General features: G+C 52.4%; 1 protein-coding gene and 1 long non-coding RNA gene across 11 annotated transcripts in view; one reads left to right on the plus strand and one right to left on the minus strand.

The window, feature by feature from the left end:
• The window catches only part of TTC39A (tetratricopeptide repeat domain 39A), a 60,531-nt gene extending 45,035 nt beyond the window's left edge, over window positions 1–15,496 (minus strand). For 5 of the 10 annotated variants that reach the window (XR_005019421.1, XR_005019424.1, XM_036848364.1 and 2 more), the window contains exon 1: window positions 15,412–15,496. Coding sequence is in view for 6 of the 10 variants with exons in the window: in XM_036848364.1 (XP_036704259.1) it covers window positions 15,412–15,464 (53 nt within the window). In the remaining 4 variants the exon portion in view is untranslated. Of the gene's footprint in view, window positions 1–1,168; window positions 1,364–2,542; window positions 2,739–2,767; window positions 2,929–3,301; window positions 3,439–15,411 lie in introns of those variants that run through there. The other 5 variants (XM_036848385.1, XM_036848400.1, XM_036848392.1 and 2 more) reach the window with 5 other exon arrangements.
• LOC118893197 lies at window positions 3,524–8,564 on the plus strand. The gene is made up of 3 exons (XR_005019431.1): window positions 3,524–3,636; window positions 5,286–5,371; window positions 8,119–8,564. It is a non-coding gene; the product is annotated as an uncharacterized LOC118893197 (long non-coding RNA).
• Window positions 15,497–17,630: the final 2,134 nt, after the last annotated feature.

Below are 17,630 nucleotides of genomic sequence, written 5' to 3' on the forward strand. Positions count from 1 at the left end.
TCACTCAGTCCTCCCACCAGCCCCAAGAGCCAGATGTTCTTATCTGCATTTGACAGATAAGTGAAGACAGTAACCTGATGTCCTCCTCCCAGGAACCTGGGAGAAGACAGAAATACTTTCTGCAAGAGCAACCTGCCAAACCGTTCCCCTCCCCTGGCTGTGACTGAGGTCCCCACTTCTCTGCAGGCTGTCCCCATGTCTTTAAGGCCTTTCTGCTCCAAACCACCCTGCCGGGGCCCAGGCCAAAATATTCCTGGGCTCCCAAGTGGTGATGGTGGCCTCTTTGCTGTGCCAGGTGGAAACTCTGGTATGGGGAGGACGCCGAGCAGGGTGGAGCATGGCTGGTGATGACTAACACCAGGAACTTTAGCGTAGTGGGGGAGGGGCTTGAAGCCAAAGTGAGAAGAGAGCCACCCCACTCCCCTTCCCTCCCAGCTCCCCACGGTGGTCTGCCTGGAAACCACTACCTTAGTGTCTGATGGGCAGAGCTGGGGGACCCTCTTCTCCGCTGGAGACAGGAAACCCTCCTACCCTGACCCCAGTCAGGGTGAGATGGGTGGGGCAGTGGAGGCAGGGCGAGGCAGTCACTCAGAGAGCAGACTGGAATCAGAGCTGGCTTTTACTTCCTTCCAGCATTCAGGGGGAACTTTTGTCTCAGGGGGTAAGGCAACCTATCCATGGGGACCTGTCACTTCCACAGTGACCTTTCTAAATTGCAAATACGATTGTGACTCTGCTCCCAGAGTCCCGCTTAGCTGTGCATAAAGCGAGTACCACGTGGCAGGGAGTGATGTGGTGTGGCCTAGGTAGCGTGGAGTTTTGAAAGCAGACAACCCTGGACTCAAGCTGCAGCTCAGCAATCACTTGTTGGAGAAACGGGGGAAGGTTATTTAACCTCTATGAGCCTCAGTTTCCTCATCAATGAAATGGGAATGACCTACCTCCCAGGGTTGCTGGGAAGAATGACTGAGACAGTGGAAAGCACAATAAGAAGTATTCAGGAAACGTTAGCAATTTTTTTTCCCTAAGATTATGTATTTCCATCATTTCTTTTACTGAGCAGCACCACTTTTATAATGAAACTAAGTAACTTTAAAAGATTGAGTGCACATATCCTGTAAAATCCCAGCAACTCCACTCCTACCTGGCAACCTGGAAGAACACTCACATATGTGCAAAGGACAATCATTCAGGAATATTCATTGTTTGAATAGCAAGACACTGGGAGCCACCTCCGTGTTCACCAAGAAGGCGGGATAAATAAATAAATGATGGTCTCTACATCAGGTGGCATATCATACTTCAAGGCAAGTGGGGACCAGGGCTTCAAGGATCAAGAGAGCTAAATCTCAGTAACCTGAAGCTGAGTGAGAAAAAGCAAGCTGCAGAATGATTTATGCTATATGACTCCATTTACAGAAAAAATTTAAAGAACTACATATTTTTTAGGCTTATACATACTCAGCAAAAGAATAAAAACAGACAGAGAAATGATAAAACCAAAATTCAGGATGGTGACTATCTCTGTAGAGGGAAGGGAGGGGTGGTCCACAGGGGCTTTGACGGTCTTTGCCATGGTTTATTTCTTAAAAAGAATATGAAATAAACAGGGCACAATGTTAACATCTGAAAAAGCTTGCTGGCAAGGGCATGGAGTTCATTTTATTATTTGCGATATTCTTCTGAAGGCTGAAAATATTTCATAATTTTTTAAGTGGAGGAGATTTAAATGTTGGTCTTTTCACCACTGAGCCTCACACATGGGGCCGGGCCCAGAGCAGGCCTGGGAGTGTTTGTTGACTGCCTGAATGAGTGTCTATGGTGAAGGTGGAACTGCTTTGCCCCTGCTCTACTCAGACCCCACCAGAATGGCACTGACCAGGGCCAGGGCCAGATGGACCTGGAGGGCATGCAGGTGGGCAGGTATGGTTTAGTGTGAGGACGACCTGCCAGTGCTAGAAGGGTAAGCTCATTGCCCTGGAGGCCCAAGGAGGGGCCAGAGGAGCCCTGGGTTGTAGAGAGGACTCAGTCAGGGATGTGAGTGTGCAAGGAAGACAGATGAAGGAGGGTTCTAGTCTGGGAGTTCAGGATTCTTTGATAGGTGCCCTGCTCCATGCCTGCCTTCTCTCCTGGAAACCATTTTTCTGGGCCCAATGGGGTGGTGCTCAGGACTGGGCAGAAGGGATTTAACCAGCTTCCAGATTTACAAAGACCAGCCCAGAGAAGGAAGGGAGCAGCCAGCCCAGCCTCCCTGTATTTTCCAAAGGAGGGACCAGAAGTCTAGGGAGGATAAAGGACTTGGTCCATGTCATACAAAACGCTGCCTGACTCACCAGGCGACCCTCCCCCAGGCCAGGGTGTCCACCGGCCACCCAACTTCCAAGCCCTCAGCCTGGGACACACACAGGCCCTGTGGAGGCCTCCAGCTGACAGCTGGCACCAGCCTAGTCACCTCCCTGTTCATGTGTTAGTCCTGAGGCCCTAGGCAAATATTGTCCCTGGTGGTGAGGCTCCAGGCAGAACGGCAGCCCTCCCAGCTCACCTGCGCAGGATCTCCGCCCAGCAACCTCCTGGCAGTGCCGGCTCCCAGCCGCAGGGCTCCCAGCCCCTATCCACGGGGGTCCAGGAATGGCAAAGAGTTGCTCCAGGTCTCCCAGCAGCTGGCAGCTGTCACTGCTACAGGGGCGGTGTAGGGGTCCTACAGGGTTCCTCAACGGGGTGGGGTGGGGATGAGCAGAAGTGCCACGTTGAAAGTGACAACACCCACCTTTACTACCCCTGTTCCTGCTGTGCCCGGTGGGCCGGGCCGGTTCCTATCTTAGTCTTTTAACTCCTCCGAATATCCCTGAAGATGAAGTACTGTCTGGCATCGCTGGGTTCAAATCCCAGGCCCACTTCTCACCTCCTGGGAGACCTAAGACAAGTCATTTAAGAGCTACTGCTCAGTCTCCTCACCTGTAACGGAAGTGACAATAAGAGCCCACCCACAGGTGTGGAGGTGTAAACGCCACGAGCGGAGGAAGGAGGCTCTGACCCGGCTGTGGCCACAGCTTCCTAACAAAGTTGGGACCCAGCGGGGAGTGACCGACCGACCCAGGGTGCCCAGGGCCTCCACCGTCCCCGCGCAGCCCCATCCCCGCTCCCCGGAGGCGGCGGCGGCACCCGGAGGCCGGGAGGGGCGGGGGTCGCAGTGCCGCCCGGCAGAGGCTGGAAGCCGCAGTGCGGGCCTCGGGGGAGGCCAGGCCCGGCGCCGCCCCCCGCCCCGCCCGCGCCCTCCGGGGCCGCTCCGCCGCGCACTTACCCCGCGGGCACGGCGCCCGGGGCGCCGGCCGTGGTCATCGCCGAGGGGGGCGGACAGCGTGCCCCCGCGGACGCCAGCCGCGGCCCAGGTGCTGCCGCCGGAACCCGGAGCGGGCGCTGTGCCGCCGAGCCGCGGACGCGGCGGCCGGGGAGGGGCGCGCCGGGGGCGGGGAAGGCGGCGGGGCAGGGCCGGGCCTCGGTCTGCCCACCTGCGCAGTGGGGCCAGGCCGCCGCCCGCCCGCGGCCGACCGCAGACGCGGGCCGAGCAGCGGCGGGGGCTGTTTGGGGCCGGCCCGCCAGCGGAAGGCGCCCCCCGCCCCACCTCCGCTCTGACGGGTAAGACCCCGGGGCGCCCAAGGTCTGCCCGGCCCATGCCCCCGGGAGCGGGGGCTCGCTCCTTCCTCAAGGAGCCCCACCAGTGTGGTCCCGGGAAGTTCTCTTAGGCCTGAGGTCCACCTCCCTGTCACTTTCACCGCCCCCCGACCCGAGCCCTTCATCATCCTATTGCACTGGTGGGGGGCATTCATGCCAAGAAAGGCACGGCCTCCAGAGTCAGGCTTGGATTTTAATCCCACCCACTTGTCCACAGCTTGACTGTGTTTTCAGGAGACCAGAAGGCAGAAAATAACGCGGTTTAGCACTCACTGCTAGCCAGCAGTTCACACTCGCCTCCTCAAATAGTCCCCATAACTGCCATTTTACAGATGGGGAAACTAAGGCACAGAGTTCATGTGACTTGCCCAAGGCCACTCACCTAAAAAATGGCCAAGTCGTGATTGGAACTCAACCCTCCTGACTCCAAAGTGCACACTCTTGCCCTCTGGGTCCCCTCTCGTCTGAATCCCCAGGGCCTATGTGGGGTCACCCATAACACTCCTCAGATGCCTACTGTGTGCCCAGCCCTAAGGTATATGTCTAGGACCAGGATTGAAGGCGACCTGGTCTCCTGGCAGAAGAGCCACTGACCCATGAAGAGTTAACCAGCTACCACGTCCAGGCCCCAGATGCTCTTAATCATGACTCATCAGAGCACGTGGCTGCCATTAGAGCTGTCCCTTCACAAAGGCAGGGGACAGAAGGAGGAGGGACTCCAGCACCCCTGGATCTGCCCTGAGCTCCAGGATGTTAGAAAAGGAAACAGGAGGAGTCTGTAGAAGCAGCCATGATAGAAAGAGGGCTTAGACTAGGTCCTGGGAGAGCCAGGCAGATTGGGCCTGGTGGCAGAGGGGAGAGGTTTAGGGGGATTACTGTTTAAATCTAAACAGGTTGCCTGGAAAGGTAGTGAGTTCTTATGCTGTCCATATGTGAGCAGAGGCCAGGTGCTCACTAGCAAGGGTCATCCCACCACTGGGATTCTGACATAGGCATGGAAAAGATAATTAACTACAAGGAGTGGGCTATGATAACATCCACTGTCATCTCCAGAAGTCCAGATAAGGGACAGTGCTATATAGGCTGGGGGCTTCCTGGGCACACACTGCTCTAACCCACTTTGACCTCCCCTACCACCCTGGGTGAACACCATCTGTGTGTGGTGGGGGTGGAGTGAGGTTTGTATGTGACTGTCTCTGCCATCAGACTGGGGCCTTCTGGAGGGTAGGGCCTGGTCAGACATCTCTGTATCAGTGCCTAACTAATCACCAAAAACCTTAACACTGAGCCTAGCACTTTACCATTTTCCTCTGAGGTAATGATTATAATAATGACTGATATTCATCGAAGGCTTATTATGTGCCACACATGTTAAGTATGTAATGTGGATTATCTCGTTTAATGCACACTTTTAACCACCTCTCTGAGCCTCAGTTTCCTCATCAGTAAGATGGAAGTACTGCCTGCTTCAAAGGGTCATTGTGAGGATTAAGCATTTATATGTGTAAAATGCCCGGAATGGTGCCTAGCATGTGCTTACGGTGTTACATAAGTGCTCTGACAATGGTGGTGACAGTGCCAAGGTAGATGCTATTATTCTCCCCCTTCTACAGATGAAAACTGAGGCTCAGCTTTGCCTTCAGAGCTGGAACTCTGCCCATGCCACAACGGTGGCAGTGATGCTGGGGCCACTCGCCTGGTGAGTCAGAGCATCAGAGTGGCCCACCCCTCCTGAGGGTTCCACCTGGGTAGTTCCCGGCCCCCAAGAGCTCCTGCCTAGCCCCAACCCTGGGGAGCCTGTGAGTCACCATTATTTCTGCCTCCCAACCCCAGTGACCCTGCTCAGGTCACCTGCTCATTCCCAGGGGACCAGGAGAGCATCCTGAGTCCTGGGTTCCTTCCTCCCCTGCCAGGGGACCTGTTTTTCTGGTGCTTTGTGCCTGGGAGATGCGAGGCCTGTTTTCCTCTCTCATCTTCTCCCCAGCCTGCAAGAACAAACCACTGGGCTCACTGCACTTCTCAGTGGCCCTGAGACATCTCAATATAGACTGTTTTCACCAATACCATCTCTCAGCTTAAGAAGGCCTTCAGGAAATTCCCTGGTGGTCCAGTGGTTAAGACTTGGTGCTTTCACTGTCAGGGCCCGGGTTTGATCCCTGGTCAGGGAACTAAGATCCCGAAAGCTGCATAGCGTGGCCAAATTAAAAAAATTTAAAAAAAAAAAAGAAGAAGAAGGCCTTCAATAAGTATCTGTTTAGTGAAACCTCCTCAGAATGCTCCAGGAAGCTCCATAGTAGCTTTATCTCCCATCCTACAGATGAGAAGACTGAGGCTTGGACCAAGTGTGACTTGGACTCAGGTCTAGCCATATCTTAAACCAGGTCTCAATTCTATCCTGTAGAGAAAACGTGTGGAAATGGGTGTGTGTGTGTATGTGTGTCACAGAAATAGGGGTGTGAGCATGTGAAAAGTGATGCCATCGTAGAAGGAGCTTAAGTTGTGAAGTCAGTTCTCCTCTCTGAATCTCAGTCTTCCATCTGTAAACCTGGGATAATAGTGCCAACCTCTCAGGGATGCTGGTAGGCTTACTGAGCATTACTTGGGTGGCCCCTTGTCCCCTTCCCTATTCTCAGTGCCTTTCCCCAGACCTCTCCCTGGAGAAAGCCTCCACCCCCAGCCCCAGCCCCACTGTCTCTAAAGCCCAGAACTACCCACCTCAGACCCTAGAGCCCTCCCAGCCCAGCTGAGCTGGTGACTGTAAAGCAGGTTTTCTTAAAGTGAGTGAGCCCCACCCAGCAGGTTACAGGCTTGGGCTCGTTAATAATTCACAAGTAAACAGGCCCATCCACAAAGGGCCCTGGAAGAGGGCTGAACCAGTCACAGTTCTTCAATATTCCCTGGAGAGAGGCCCTTAGGGAGCACGAGGCCTGCTCCTTGGGCCGGCTGCCTTCCTCCTCAAGGACTCTGGCCCCTACTAGCTATGAACCTCAGACAAGTTACTGCCTCACTCTGGCCCTTAGTTTCTCTCTCCCCACCAAATATAAAAGGGAGAGAAGATTGCACCAGGAAGTCAAAGGCCCTCCCTGCTCTGATGTTCTCACTTTTGGGATCTGAGCTCTTTTATGAAAGTCTGGTCTCCAGGAGCTGCCAAGGGTGGGTCTAAGAAAGGAGCCTCCAGTCAGGCACAAAGGACCAAGAACAATTCTGAATGAAAAGAAGATACAGAATGCTAATGAAGGGTTTCTGGCATCGAGTGGCATCCCGTCAGAGGTTAGAACTTGGGCTGCAGGACCAGGAAGATATGGCTGGACTCCTGCCCCACCGTGTCCTGGCTGTGCAGCCCCAAGCAAGTCAGTCACCCTACTAGCTCGAGGCAGGGCAGGGAGCGGTTCAGAGAGCAGGTTTGCAAGCTAGGGCTTATACCCCACCTCTGACACCCTGGACTTCATCTCTGAAATGGGGATGTTGATGGCACCAACCTCACTGGGTTGCTGTAAGGATTAAACGAGATAAAATACATAAAGCTCTTGGAATGGGGCCTTATCATTATTCTTTGAGCTTTAATTTCCTCACCCATAAAGCAGGGATAACAAGATTGTCGTGAGCATTAAATAAGCAAATGAACCCAAAAGAGCTTTGGAACTATGCAAGGCTGTCCAGAGAAGAGGCATTTCCCCTATGACGTGCACGCAGACCTGGCCAGGACCACAAGGACAGAGCAACATCCACTGGACACTTACTACATGCCCTCAGGGCAAATGTGCTACCTCACTCACTGCTGGTGGGGGTAGAAAGTGGCACTATCTTTCTGAAGGGCAACTGGAATTATGGGCTGAAAGCCTCAGAAAGATGACCAGTAACACCGGGGTAGCAAACATGTCTTAAGAAATAATCACAGACACAAAGATTTATGGTACATTGATGTTCATCATAGTGTTTCCTATAATAAAGATACAGCTGGAAATAACCTAAATGCCCATCAATGAGGAGTTAGTTCAGGGACTTCCCTGGTGGCACAGTGGTTGAGAATCCGCCTGCCAGTGCAGGGGACACGGGTTCGAGCCCTGGTCCCCGTGCGCCACAACTACTGAGCCTGCACTCTAGAGCCCGCGAGCCACAACTACTGAAGCCTGTGTGCCTAGAGCCTGTGCTCCGCAACAAGAGAAGCCACTGCAATGAGAAGCCCGTGCACCGCAATGACGAGTAGCCCCCGCTCACCGCAGCTAGAGAAAGCCCGTACGCAGCAACAAAGACCCAATGCAGCCAAAAATAAATAAATCTATATTTAAAAAAATAAGGAATTAGTTCAGTGAACTATAGTGAATTTGTAGGGTGAACTATTCTGCGGATATTAAATTTATAGAGAATTTATTTGCCTGGATTACTGCATTGTTTCCTGTTTCTCTGCTCTTACCCTTGTCCCCTTATTGTCTACTCTCTACACAGCACCAGACCCACTTGATCAGATCATGTCACGCTCCTGTTCACACCTCTGCACTGGCTTCCCATGGTGCTCAGTGCAAAAGTTAAAGTCTTCGCATGGCCACCAGGCCTGAATGCCCTGCACCCCCATCTCTCTCTCTGATATCATCTCCCTTTACTCTCTTATTCAGCCACACCGACCTCCTTGCTCTTCTCCAAATATGTCAGGCACGCTACCATCTCAGGCCATTTGTACTTCCTGTTCCCTGTGCCTGGAATGCTCTTCTTGCAGATATTCACATGATTAGTCCCTCACCTCCTTCAGGACTTAGCTCAAATGTTACCTTCTCTGTGAGGCCTTCCCTGACCATTCTATTTAAAATGGAACCATTGCCCTCATTCTCCCAATTCCTTTGCCCTGCATTATTTTTTCCATAGCACTTGTTATCTGACATGCTGTATATTTTGCTTATTCGTTTAGTCTCTGTCTCTCCCTACTAAATTCTACACTCCACAAGAGAAGAGTTTATTTTTGGGTTTTTTTCCAGCTTTATTCTCTAACATATTTTCAGTGCCCAGAACAGTGCCTGGCACACAGTAGGTGCTCAATAAATATTTATTGCATGAATGATTTTTTGAGAAGGTGGAAAAATATGAAAAAAGCAGAATACAAAATTACACATCCAGTACTAAAAAGAAAACCCCAATGTCTATGCATTTGAGAAAGTATGAGGAGGCTTCAATTTCCTCATCTATTAGAATTGGAGACAACAAGGCCCCCGGTCAGAGTTGTGGTGCATCGAAGGTGATGATGCTTGTCAAGTCAGGGCACAGCCAAGCGCAGATCTTGCTGTTATTACAGACCACTGAGGCATCAGAGCTGGAAGGGCACAGGGTCTTCTGGAGGCAGGGGCCTAGTTAAGAGGGTGTCGGGGAGAGAAGCTGTGGCTGGAGGGAGCAGGGGCAAGTGAAGGTGGAGAACGGTGACGATTTGAGTGCAGTGCTGTCCTCAGAGCCTGGGGAGCCGCCATTCCCCTTTGACTGGCCTGGCCTGCACTCAGGGACAGTGCTTGGGTGTGCCCTTCAGTCACTGATATAAAGGAAGTACCCACCCACCAATTTTCTTGGAAAGAGAGCAGAGTTAATTCAATCTGACACTTGGATGCTCTCTCTGGGGGAGGCTGTTTCTTAGCTGGAGTTGAATTTTTGCAGGGGGTGGGTACTTGCAGGGCGATTCTGCGAGGGGGTAAGGGGAACCCGTGAGGCTATGGGAGGGAACATGCATGGACAAACTTCGTCTGATGGGGGAAAAAGGAAATCAAAAGGAATAGACCTGACCCAGGTCTACCTGGACAGGTGCCTGATGTCCCACCTACTGTATTAATTCCTAATATAATTGTCTGCGTTATAATATAACCAGCCAGTTAGTAGGCTGGGCAAAGGATTTTACCTGAAAGCAGTAGATTTCTGCACTGCTGTTCACCTGGGAAAGGGTTGATCTTGAGAAAGGAAAGGAAGGCTTGGTTGTCTTGGTTAAGGCAGAGATTTCCTCCTCTCTTGGGAGGGAAGATGCTGGAAGACATATATTGGGCCCTCCCAGAAGTGGAAGTTCTGCAGGAAGGCTCCTTCCAGGATGGTTGAGGGGCTTGGAGAGGAGCCATAGAATCATAAAACTCAGTTGCTCATTCCTTGCATCCCAAGGTGGCCTTAAGAGTTACAGCCTGGTCCTAGTCAAGTGGTAGGGAATTAGGGGAAAGGTCTGTCCCACCCTTGGCATGGGGTGATAAAGCAAAGAGCCTATACCCTCTCTAGGCCAGGGAGGTGGTGGTAGTCATGGAGAGAATGGGACTGGGGCTGGCAAAGCCACAATCGCAGGGGGTGGTGGGTGGCACAGGTCCCAAGAGGGGTTCATAAGGGACTAGTTCCCAGCTCCCAGGGGGTCAACAACAGCTGGAAGACTGAGACAGATGGGCAGCGGTGCTCCAAGGAAATCATAATTTGGGTACTTCATGAAACTATGGCTTTATTTTAAGGCCTGCCGTGTGGCCACATGGATGCTACAACCCTCCCCGCCCTGAACCCTCCCCTGCAACCCACTTGTTTTTAGAGAACTGTTTCTCCTCCTCTCCTCTCCTGCCCCAATGGCTGAACGGGAGGTGCGTTCTCTTCCTTGACCCCACCTCCCAGGACACAGCGGTTGGTTAAAGAAGAGCCAATTGGAATACTTCCCTGAGCTTTTTCATATTAGAGCTGGTGGAGAAGCCCCTTCCTCTTCTGGCCTGGGGAGACTAATCATAACAATCAGTAACACTCCTGGGTATAGCACCGACTATGTGTCAAGGATGGTCCTCTGTGCTTTGCATAGCCTAATTCATGCAGTCCTCACAACAACCCTGTGAGGCAAGTCCTACCATTACCCTCACTTTACAGGTGAAGAAACTGAGGCGCAGAGAACTTAAACAACCTGTCCAAGGTCACACTGGTAGAAAGGCCCGGAGTCAGGATTCAAAATCAACCTGTGTGGCTCCAGAGGACTTTTCACTGCTTTGTCTTACTGTCCCAGGACGTGAGCTTAGAAACTGCTGGCAGCCATGTCTTGCATTGAGTAGAGAAGTAGGTGAGCATTAGGAGAGGCTGGAGCTGACCACAGACAGAAACTGAGCTGAGAGGCAGAAATTTTCAGGGGAAGGACAAAGCAACTCAAGCAACTAGAACTACAGATTGAAGAGATTTCAGGAAATGTGGCATGCTGGCAGAACTGAAATTGCAACCTAAATAATCTATTTTCCATTGACCTCAAGAAAGGACCAAAAATATCCCAAGTCAGAATCCCTCCATAACTGACAAAGGGGGACAAAGGTTACTTGGAGTTTTTCCATGATATCCTCACCAGGGGTTGAGGATCTGAGGGACCACGTTGTGCCTCCCACACCAGAGCCCCCTCCTACCCCATGCAGCTGCCCTCAGCAACAGGGGGTAAATCAGAATCCTGGGGTCAGTAGCTTCAACATCATAGAAATTTGGAATTTTAAATCATGCGTCTGGTGATCACAGATGCCTCAGCTCACAGGATCTGAGAATCCCAGAGGTGAAAACTCAGCACTGGCCTTGAGTCCACATCCAGTCCCAAGGAAGGATTCCAGTCACCAAATTCGAAACTCCCTACCTGGAGGCATCTGAGAGCTCCTTGAGCTCATACTCAAACCAAGAGCAAGAAATCTGTCAACAACAGCCCAGCAGGCCCCCAGCCTCTTCAGCAGGGCCCCTCCATTCTTGGGGCGGCCCCTCCCTCCCACAAGCTCTGCCACTGAATTACTCTCTCAAAAGCGTTCTGCCTGGACTTCCCTGGTGGTGCAGTGGTTGAGAAACCACCTGCCAATGCAGGGGACATGGGTTCGAGCCCTGGTCTGGGAAGATCCCACATGCCGCGGAGCAACTAAGCCCGTGCGCCACGACTACTGAGCCTGCACTCTGGAGCCCGCGAGTCACAACTACTGAGCCCGCGTGCCACAACTACTGAAGCCCGCGCGCCTAGAGCCCGTGCTCGGCAACAAGAGAAGCCACCGCAGCGAGAAGCCTGCGCACAGCAACGAAGAGTAGCCCCCGCTCACCGCAACTAGAGAAAGCCCGCGCACAGCAACGAAGACCCAACGCAGCCAAACTAAATAAAGAAATTAATTAATTAATTTAAAAAAAGCGTTCTGCCTGCCTGCACTTCCCTCTCTGCTCCTGGTGCTGTCTCTTACGGGAGCAGCCACGGGGTGGGGGCAGGGGCTACTGGTTTGACTGGGAAGGGACCCTGTTTGTCGGCCGAGTAGGTGGCCATCCCCATCTTAAGATGCACAGGCATCATCTCCCTCTCCTAACGGTCCCTGGCTACCCAGTCCTGGTGCCTGGAATCCCACCATTGGCTCCCAAACCTTTCTGAATCCCCTCTGTTCAATGCAAATACCTCAGAAGGAAGATTCCCTCGTACCAGTGAACTCACATTTACTGGTCGCCCAATATGCTCGGTGGCTCTTTGTTAGGTCCTTTACCAATGTGGCTTCACCAGGTGTTCCGCCACTTGGTAAGTAGCTACTATTTGATAGCTGAGTAAACTAAGGCTCACATGGGTCAGGCGACTGAATCAGGGTCATAGAGCCAGTATGTAAGTGGCAGAGCAGGGGCCGGGAACCCTCCCAAGCCCTTCACCCCTCAGCCAGGCTGTGGGAGACAGGCAGCGTGGTGGGTGAGGCCTGAGGGTGGAGAAGTCACAGGTCCTGAGCTGAGAGAAAGGAGACCTAGTTTGTTGCCCCAGGTGTGAGATCTTGTGAGGGCAACTGGGAGTCAGAATTCTCTGGGTATTTGTGTCCAGCAAGTTCCAGCTGAAGTAGAAAGGTACATATGTTGAGGCCCTCACCTACACTCCAGCACGCAGGGTGCCTGCAGGACAGAGCACAGCTGGGTTCTTACAGTAGGGCAGGCAGGCAAGAAATCCATGCAAACCCAGCCACTCCTCAGCACCCCAACTGTGATCTCACCCTCCTCAGAAATCATTCCCCCAGGTTCTCATCAAAACCGAAGCATTCTGTGCTGGGCTTCGGGGACATGGGGGCAGATGAACCCCGTCCCCTCTCCACATGTAGTGGGGAGACAGAAAGGGGTGACCATGCCCCAGCGTTAAAATCCTTTCTCCATGGGGTAGCTGGATCATCTTTAAATACGTGAGTCCCCTCTTTAACGCCCTCTAGTGGCTCCCAACACACAATGAAATCCAAACTCGGCCCTCTTCTGGGGAGCCTGCCTCCTGGATCCCAGCAGGCAGGGATCCTCAACAACACACACACCTTTCTGTTCCTCAGACACATCTCAGGCTTTGACAGGAGCTATCCTCACTGCAGGGAATGCTCTGGGCAAGACGGATTTTACTGTCCATCACGTCGCTCTGTTTTAAGCCTTACACAGCATCTGTTTCTGGTGTTTACTTGTTTATTTGCCTAGTTGTTTAATCCATCTTTCCCACTAGAATGTGGTCTCCTGAGAGCAGGGGCTTGTATGTCTTAAGTAACACCATATCCGCAGCACCTAGTACAATGCCTGGAACATGGTATGTGCCCAACAATGTTTGCTGAAAAACTGAATGAGAGCCATGAGAGGGAAGCAAAGATGCTGGAGCCCAGAAAGCCTCTGAGCCTGACTCAGGGTGGGGTCAGAAAGGTTCTCTAAAAGAGGTCACCTAAAGTAAGACAGAGAAAGACAAATACCATATAATATCACTTATATGTGGAATCTAAAATATGATACAAATGAACTTATTTACAAAACAGAAATAGATTCACAGACATAGAAAACAAACTTATGGTTACCAAAGGGGAAAGGGGGTGGGGGAAGGATAAATTCAGAGTTTGGGATTAGCAGATACAAACTACTATATATAAAAAAAACAACAAGGTCCTATTGTATAGCATAGGAAACTATATTCAATATCTTATAATAACCTATAATGGAAAAAAATCTGAAAAAGAATATATATATATTCTTATCTATCTATCTATCTATATATATATATATATGGATAACTGAATCACTTTGCTGATTAATACAACATTGTAAATCAACTATACTTCAATTAAAACAAACACACAAACAAAAAAACCACAAAAACAAAAAACCCCAGACAAATCAAACCTATGGTATTAGAAGTCAGGATAGTATCAATAGTTACCTTTGGGGGCTTGCAGCTGGGAGGGGCACAAGGGAGACTCAGGGGGCTGGTAATAGTCTGTGTCTTAATCTGGGTGCTGGTTACATGGGTGCTGGTTACTTTGTGAAGAGTCATTGAGCTGTACACTTAAAATGTGTGCACTTTTCTGTATATGTGCTACCCTTGAATTAAAAGTTTATTTTAAAAGTCAAAAAAAATTTTTTTAATAAGAAAAGAGGTCACCTAAAGTTGAATCTTATAGGGTGAATGTCAGGAGTAGAGGATGGCATTCCAGGCAGAGGTAGCCCTGAGCAGCCCAGCACAGTTGTGAGAGCCCTACAAAGCCAGTCGTTCTTGCCGGACCAGAGTGAGGGTCAGAGAGTGATGGGAGCGGGCGTGGGCAGGTCACAGCTTCTCCCCTGGAGAGCCTTGACCTTTCACCTCTGTGATAGAGAGCCATAGAAGAATTTTAAAGCAGAAAAATGACATGGTCTGCTTTGTGCTTTAGAAAAGACAAGTCTGAAGGATGCATGGAAAGGGGGAGACTGAAGGAAATGGAAAAGTTAGGGGCTATTGCAATAGTCCAGGGGGAATGAACAGCTTTGGGAGACATCAAAAAAGATAAAATCAGCAGAACTTGGAGACCAGGGTGGAGGAGAAGGAGGGAGGTGAGAGGGATGACTCCCAGGTTGCAGGCTTGGGCAACTGGGTGGATGACTATGCCATGGGGACACAGGAGGAGGAACAGGTTTGGGGGTGAAGATGTGACGTTTGATTTGGGGCTTGCCGAGTTTGATGTGCCCATGTGACAGTCAGATGCAGGTGTTGGGAAGGCAGTTAGATTGCCCTTCTCCAGGGAGTGGCAGAGTGAACTTTAAATATATAAAGGAAAGAAATTGGGGGTCACAGCTCAGAAGAGAGGTCAGGGCTGTCCCCTCTCCCCTTTCTCATGAGAACACATCTGGAGACACCAACTCACCCAGGAGGTGGGGACAGCTGGGAGTTGGAGGTGACACACAGGAGGCAATGACACATCCCTGAAGGGCTGACCTTGGAGGAGCTGTGGTGCACACAGTTCCACCATGGGCAGGCACTGGGACGCAGGATTTCCCTCCACACTGCTGCCCCCAGATGTGAACATCCCCTGGCGGGGGATAGTGTATCTGCTCTCACCTGTCCGGGCACACGTGCCCCTATTTCTGCTCATGCAACGCTGGGGAGGATCAGGTGCGTGAGCAACACTGCTAAGGCGAGACGGAGACGTAGCTGCCCAAACCTGACTCCCAGCCCGCCCGAGGTCCAGCTCACCTGAGTTGCCCTCACAGGTTGCGGCACCGGAAGCGCGGCTCGGGTGGGACCGGGGTGTTGGGGGTGTATCTCTTCACCCCCAGGCCCAGCCCTGCTGGGGGCCATAACACGAGAGCAAGGGATACGTGGGGGGGGGGGGGGCTGGGGTGAGAGGGGCTGGGCTGCCCCTCCCCGGGCCCTGCGGCCGTTACCCCGCGGCCAGCAGCCCGCACACTGCTGTCTCCAGCTCTGTCCCGTCAGCTGCCCCTCCCGTCGGCTCTTCTCCAGACGCCCCTCGGTCCCATCAGTGCCTCCCGCCGAGTCCCCCCGCCCCCGCCTGGTACCTGCGGTCGCTTTCCCCGGAGGCCGCCCCCTTCCAGGCGGTCAGAAAGGCCATGGACGCAGGCCGGACTTGGATGGAGGCGCTGGCGGCCCCTCGTGGCAGCGGTAGCGGTAGCGGCGGCTCCGGCGGCAGCACCTGGACGGGTTGGGCGGGGCGGGGCCCGTGGCTCCTCCCCGCCGCGGCCGGGCGCCGCCTCCCTGCCTGGCAAGGACGTCGGTGTCCCGGGAGCGGACCTGGGCAACCAGAGCAAGACCACTAGCGTCCAGAGCCGTCGAGACTCATCAGTATTCACAAGGAGAAACTGAGGCCCACCCAGGACGGCCAGGGATTTGTCCAAGGTCACACAGAGGGCCAGTGGCAGCACCAGGACCGACCCCAGGCCCCTCCACTTCCAGTATAGAGCCCGTCCTCCGTATCGATGGGTGATGGTGTCACCAATGCCTTTCCCACCTGCCTAAGTGCAGAACCTGCCTTGCCAGGGCTGTACCTGGATGGGCTCAGGGGCTCGGGACTGCCCCCAAGTGCAGGGCCCAGAGCAGGAGAGGCAGGCATGGGGGCGGACAGACAGGAAGGAGCTGCGTGGGCCTGGCGGTGGAGGCTGCGGACCAAGCGAGGCACTGGGACATGGCCCTGTCCACAGACCTCTGATTCCCAGCAGAGAACGGGGGGCAGAGGAGGATGAACCTGTCTCCAGTTCACACTTTCTTTGAAACCCCGTATTTTGCCTTAGGTCATGTACATTTTTACTTTTTATTTTAAACAACTAACAAGTGGAAGAATCAGCTCTGGAGCAAGGTTAGCCCCTGGCAGTGCAGTCTAGCAGGCTTCCGTGGGAGGCGCAACCAAAGGCAGAGAGCGAGGGAGCACCTTGAGGAGGTATCTGAGAAGGATCACGCCGAGGTCCAGTGTGCAGGATGGATTCAGGGGTCCCTGGAGACTTCTCTCTGCGAGGGAGTATGGGGGTTGAACGCAGATCAGGGACACGGTGGCAATGGGACCACTGCTGTCTCCTTTTGCGCTGGGTCTGTATCCTAGGTCTTGTGCAACACAAATCACGTGTCAATAAATGGTGACTAATTGTAATGTGCCAAGCCCTAAGCCAGGTGTTATACACAAATTCTCATTTAATTTCACCCTTTTAAATACTCACCCCCATTGCACAGTTGATGAAACTGAGGTTCAGAGGGGTTAACTGACCTCCCTGAGATCAAGCCTCACACCCAGATCTGTCTGCCCCATCTGCTGCTCCCTCCCAACCCTGCCTGTGGTTTGCAGGTGGGCGGGGCATGGAGTGGGAGGCCTGGGCAAAGCAGAGGGCAGAAGCCTCAAGGATCATCTGGGCAGTTTCTCTCACTTTTCCTTGGTAAGCAGCAGAGAAAATACAACCTTTCCCCCTCTCTCTGAGCACTCATGTCATGGTCTAGGCAGATCAACAAGGGCCCGCGAATGCTGCCTATTTGACCACAAAGCTGGAGCTTCCAGATCTGGAAATTCCAGTTACAGTGCTCCCATGGGCCCAAACTCCTCAGCCCACAGAGCTTTGCCCAGTTTGTCAGCTTTGGGCACTGCAGGTAGCCAACTTCCTCCTAGGCTCACAGGCATGAATACCACAGGGCCTCAGAAGCCTGGGCTCCTATAGGCCCCCGAGCCCAGTCTAATCCTGGGTGGAATTAAAGTCCCACCCAGCCTCCAAGCCCACAACCAACACCACTTCCTACAGAAAGCCCTCCCGTATCTCCCCAGTGGAGGACTACCTCCTTCTTCAGAGATTACATTTTTCTCTCAGAGCATTTAGCACTATATATTTTTTACTCCTTATATTGGTTATCAACGACCATATTAGTCTCACTCTTCAGATTTCTATCTGAAGGTACAGAGAATGTCTCACATTTGTGTCTTCCACGGAGCCTAGCACCACTGTTACACATAGTAGATGTTTAGTTTTGAGAGAATGGAGAAGGACCTACTATTTATCAAGTTTCTGCTCAGTGGCAGGCACTATGCTGAGGGCTTTTACATACACTACCTCTAATCTGGGAAACTCTTGTTTTGAGAATATTTGAGTCAGAAGTTTAGAAATGTTCCTGAGATCGAATTAGGAACTGGGGGCAATTCTCTGGCGGTTCAGCGGTCAGGACTTGGTGCTTTCACTGCTGGGGGGTTCGGGTTCAGTCCCTGGTCAGGGAACTAAGATTCCCGCAAGCTAAGCGGCACGGCAAA

The sequence above is a fragment of the Balaenoptera musculus genome, chromosome 1 (genome assembly GCF_009873245.2).
Source record: "Balaenoptera musculus isolate JJ_BM4_2016_0621 chromosome 1, mBalMus1.pri.v3, whole genome shotgun sequence".
NCBI lineage: Eukaryota > Metazoa > Chordata > Mammalia > Artiodactyla > Balaenopteridae > Balaenoptera > Balaenoptera musculus.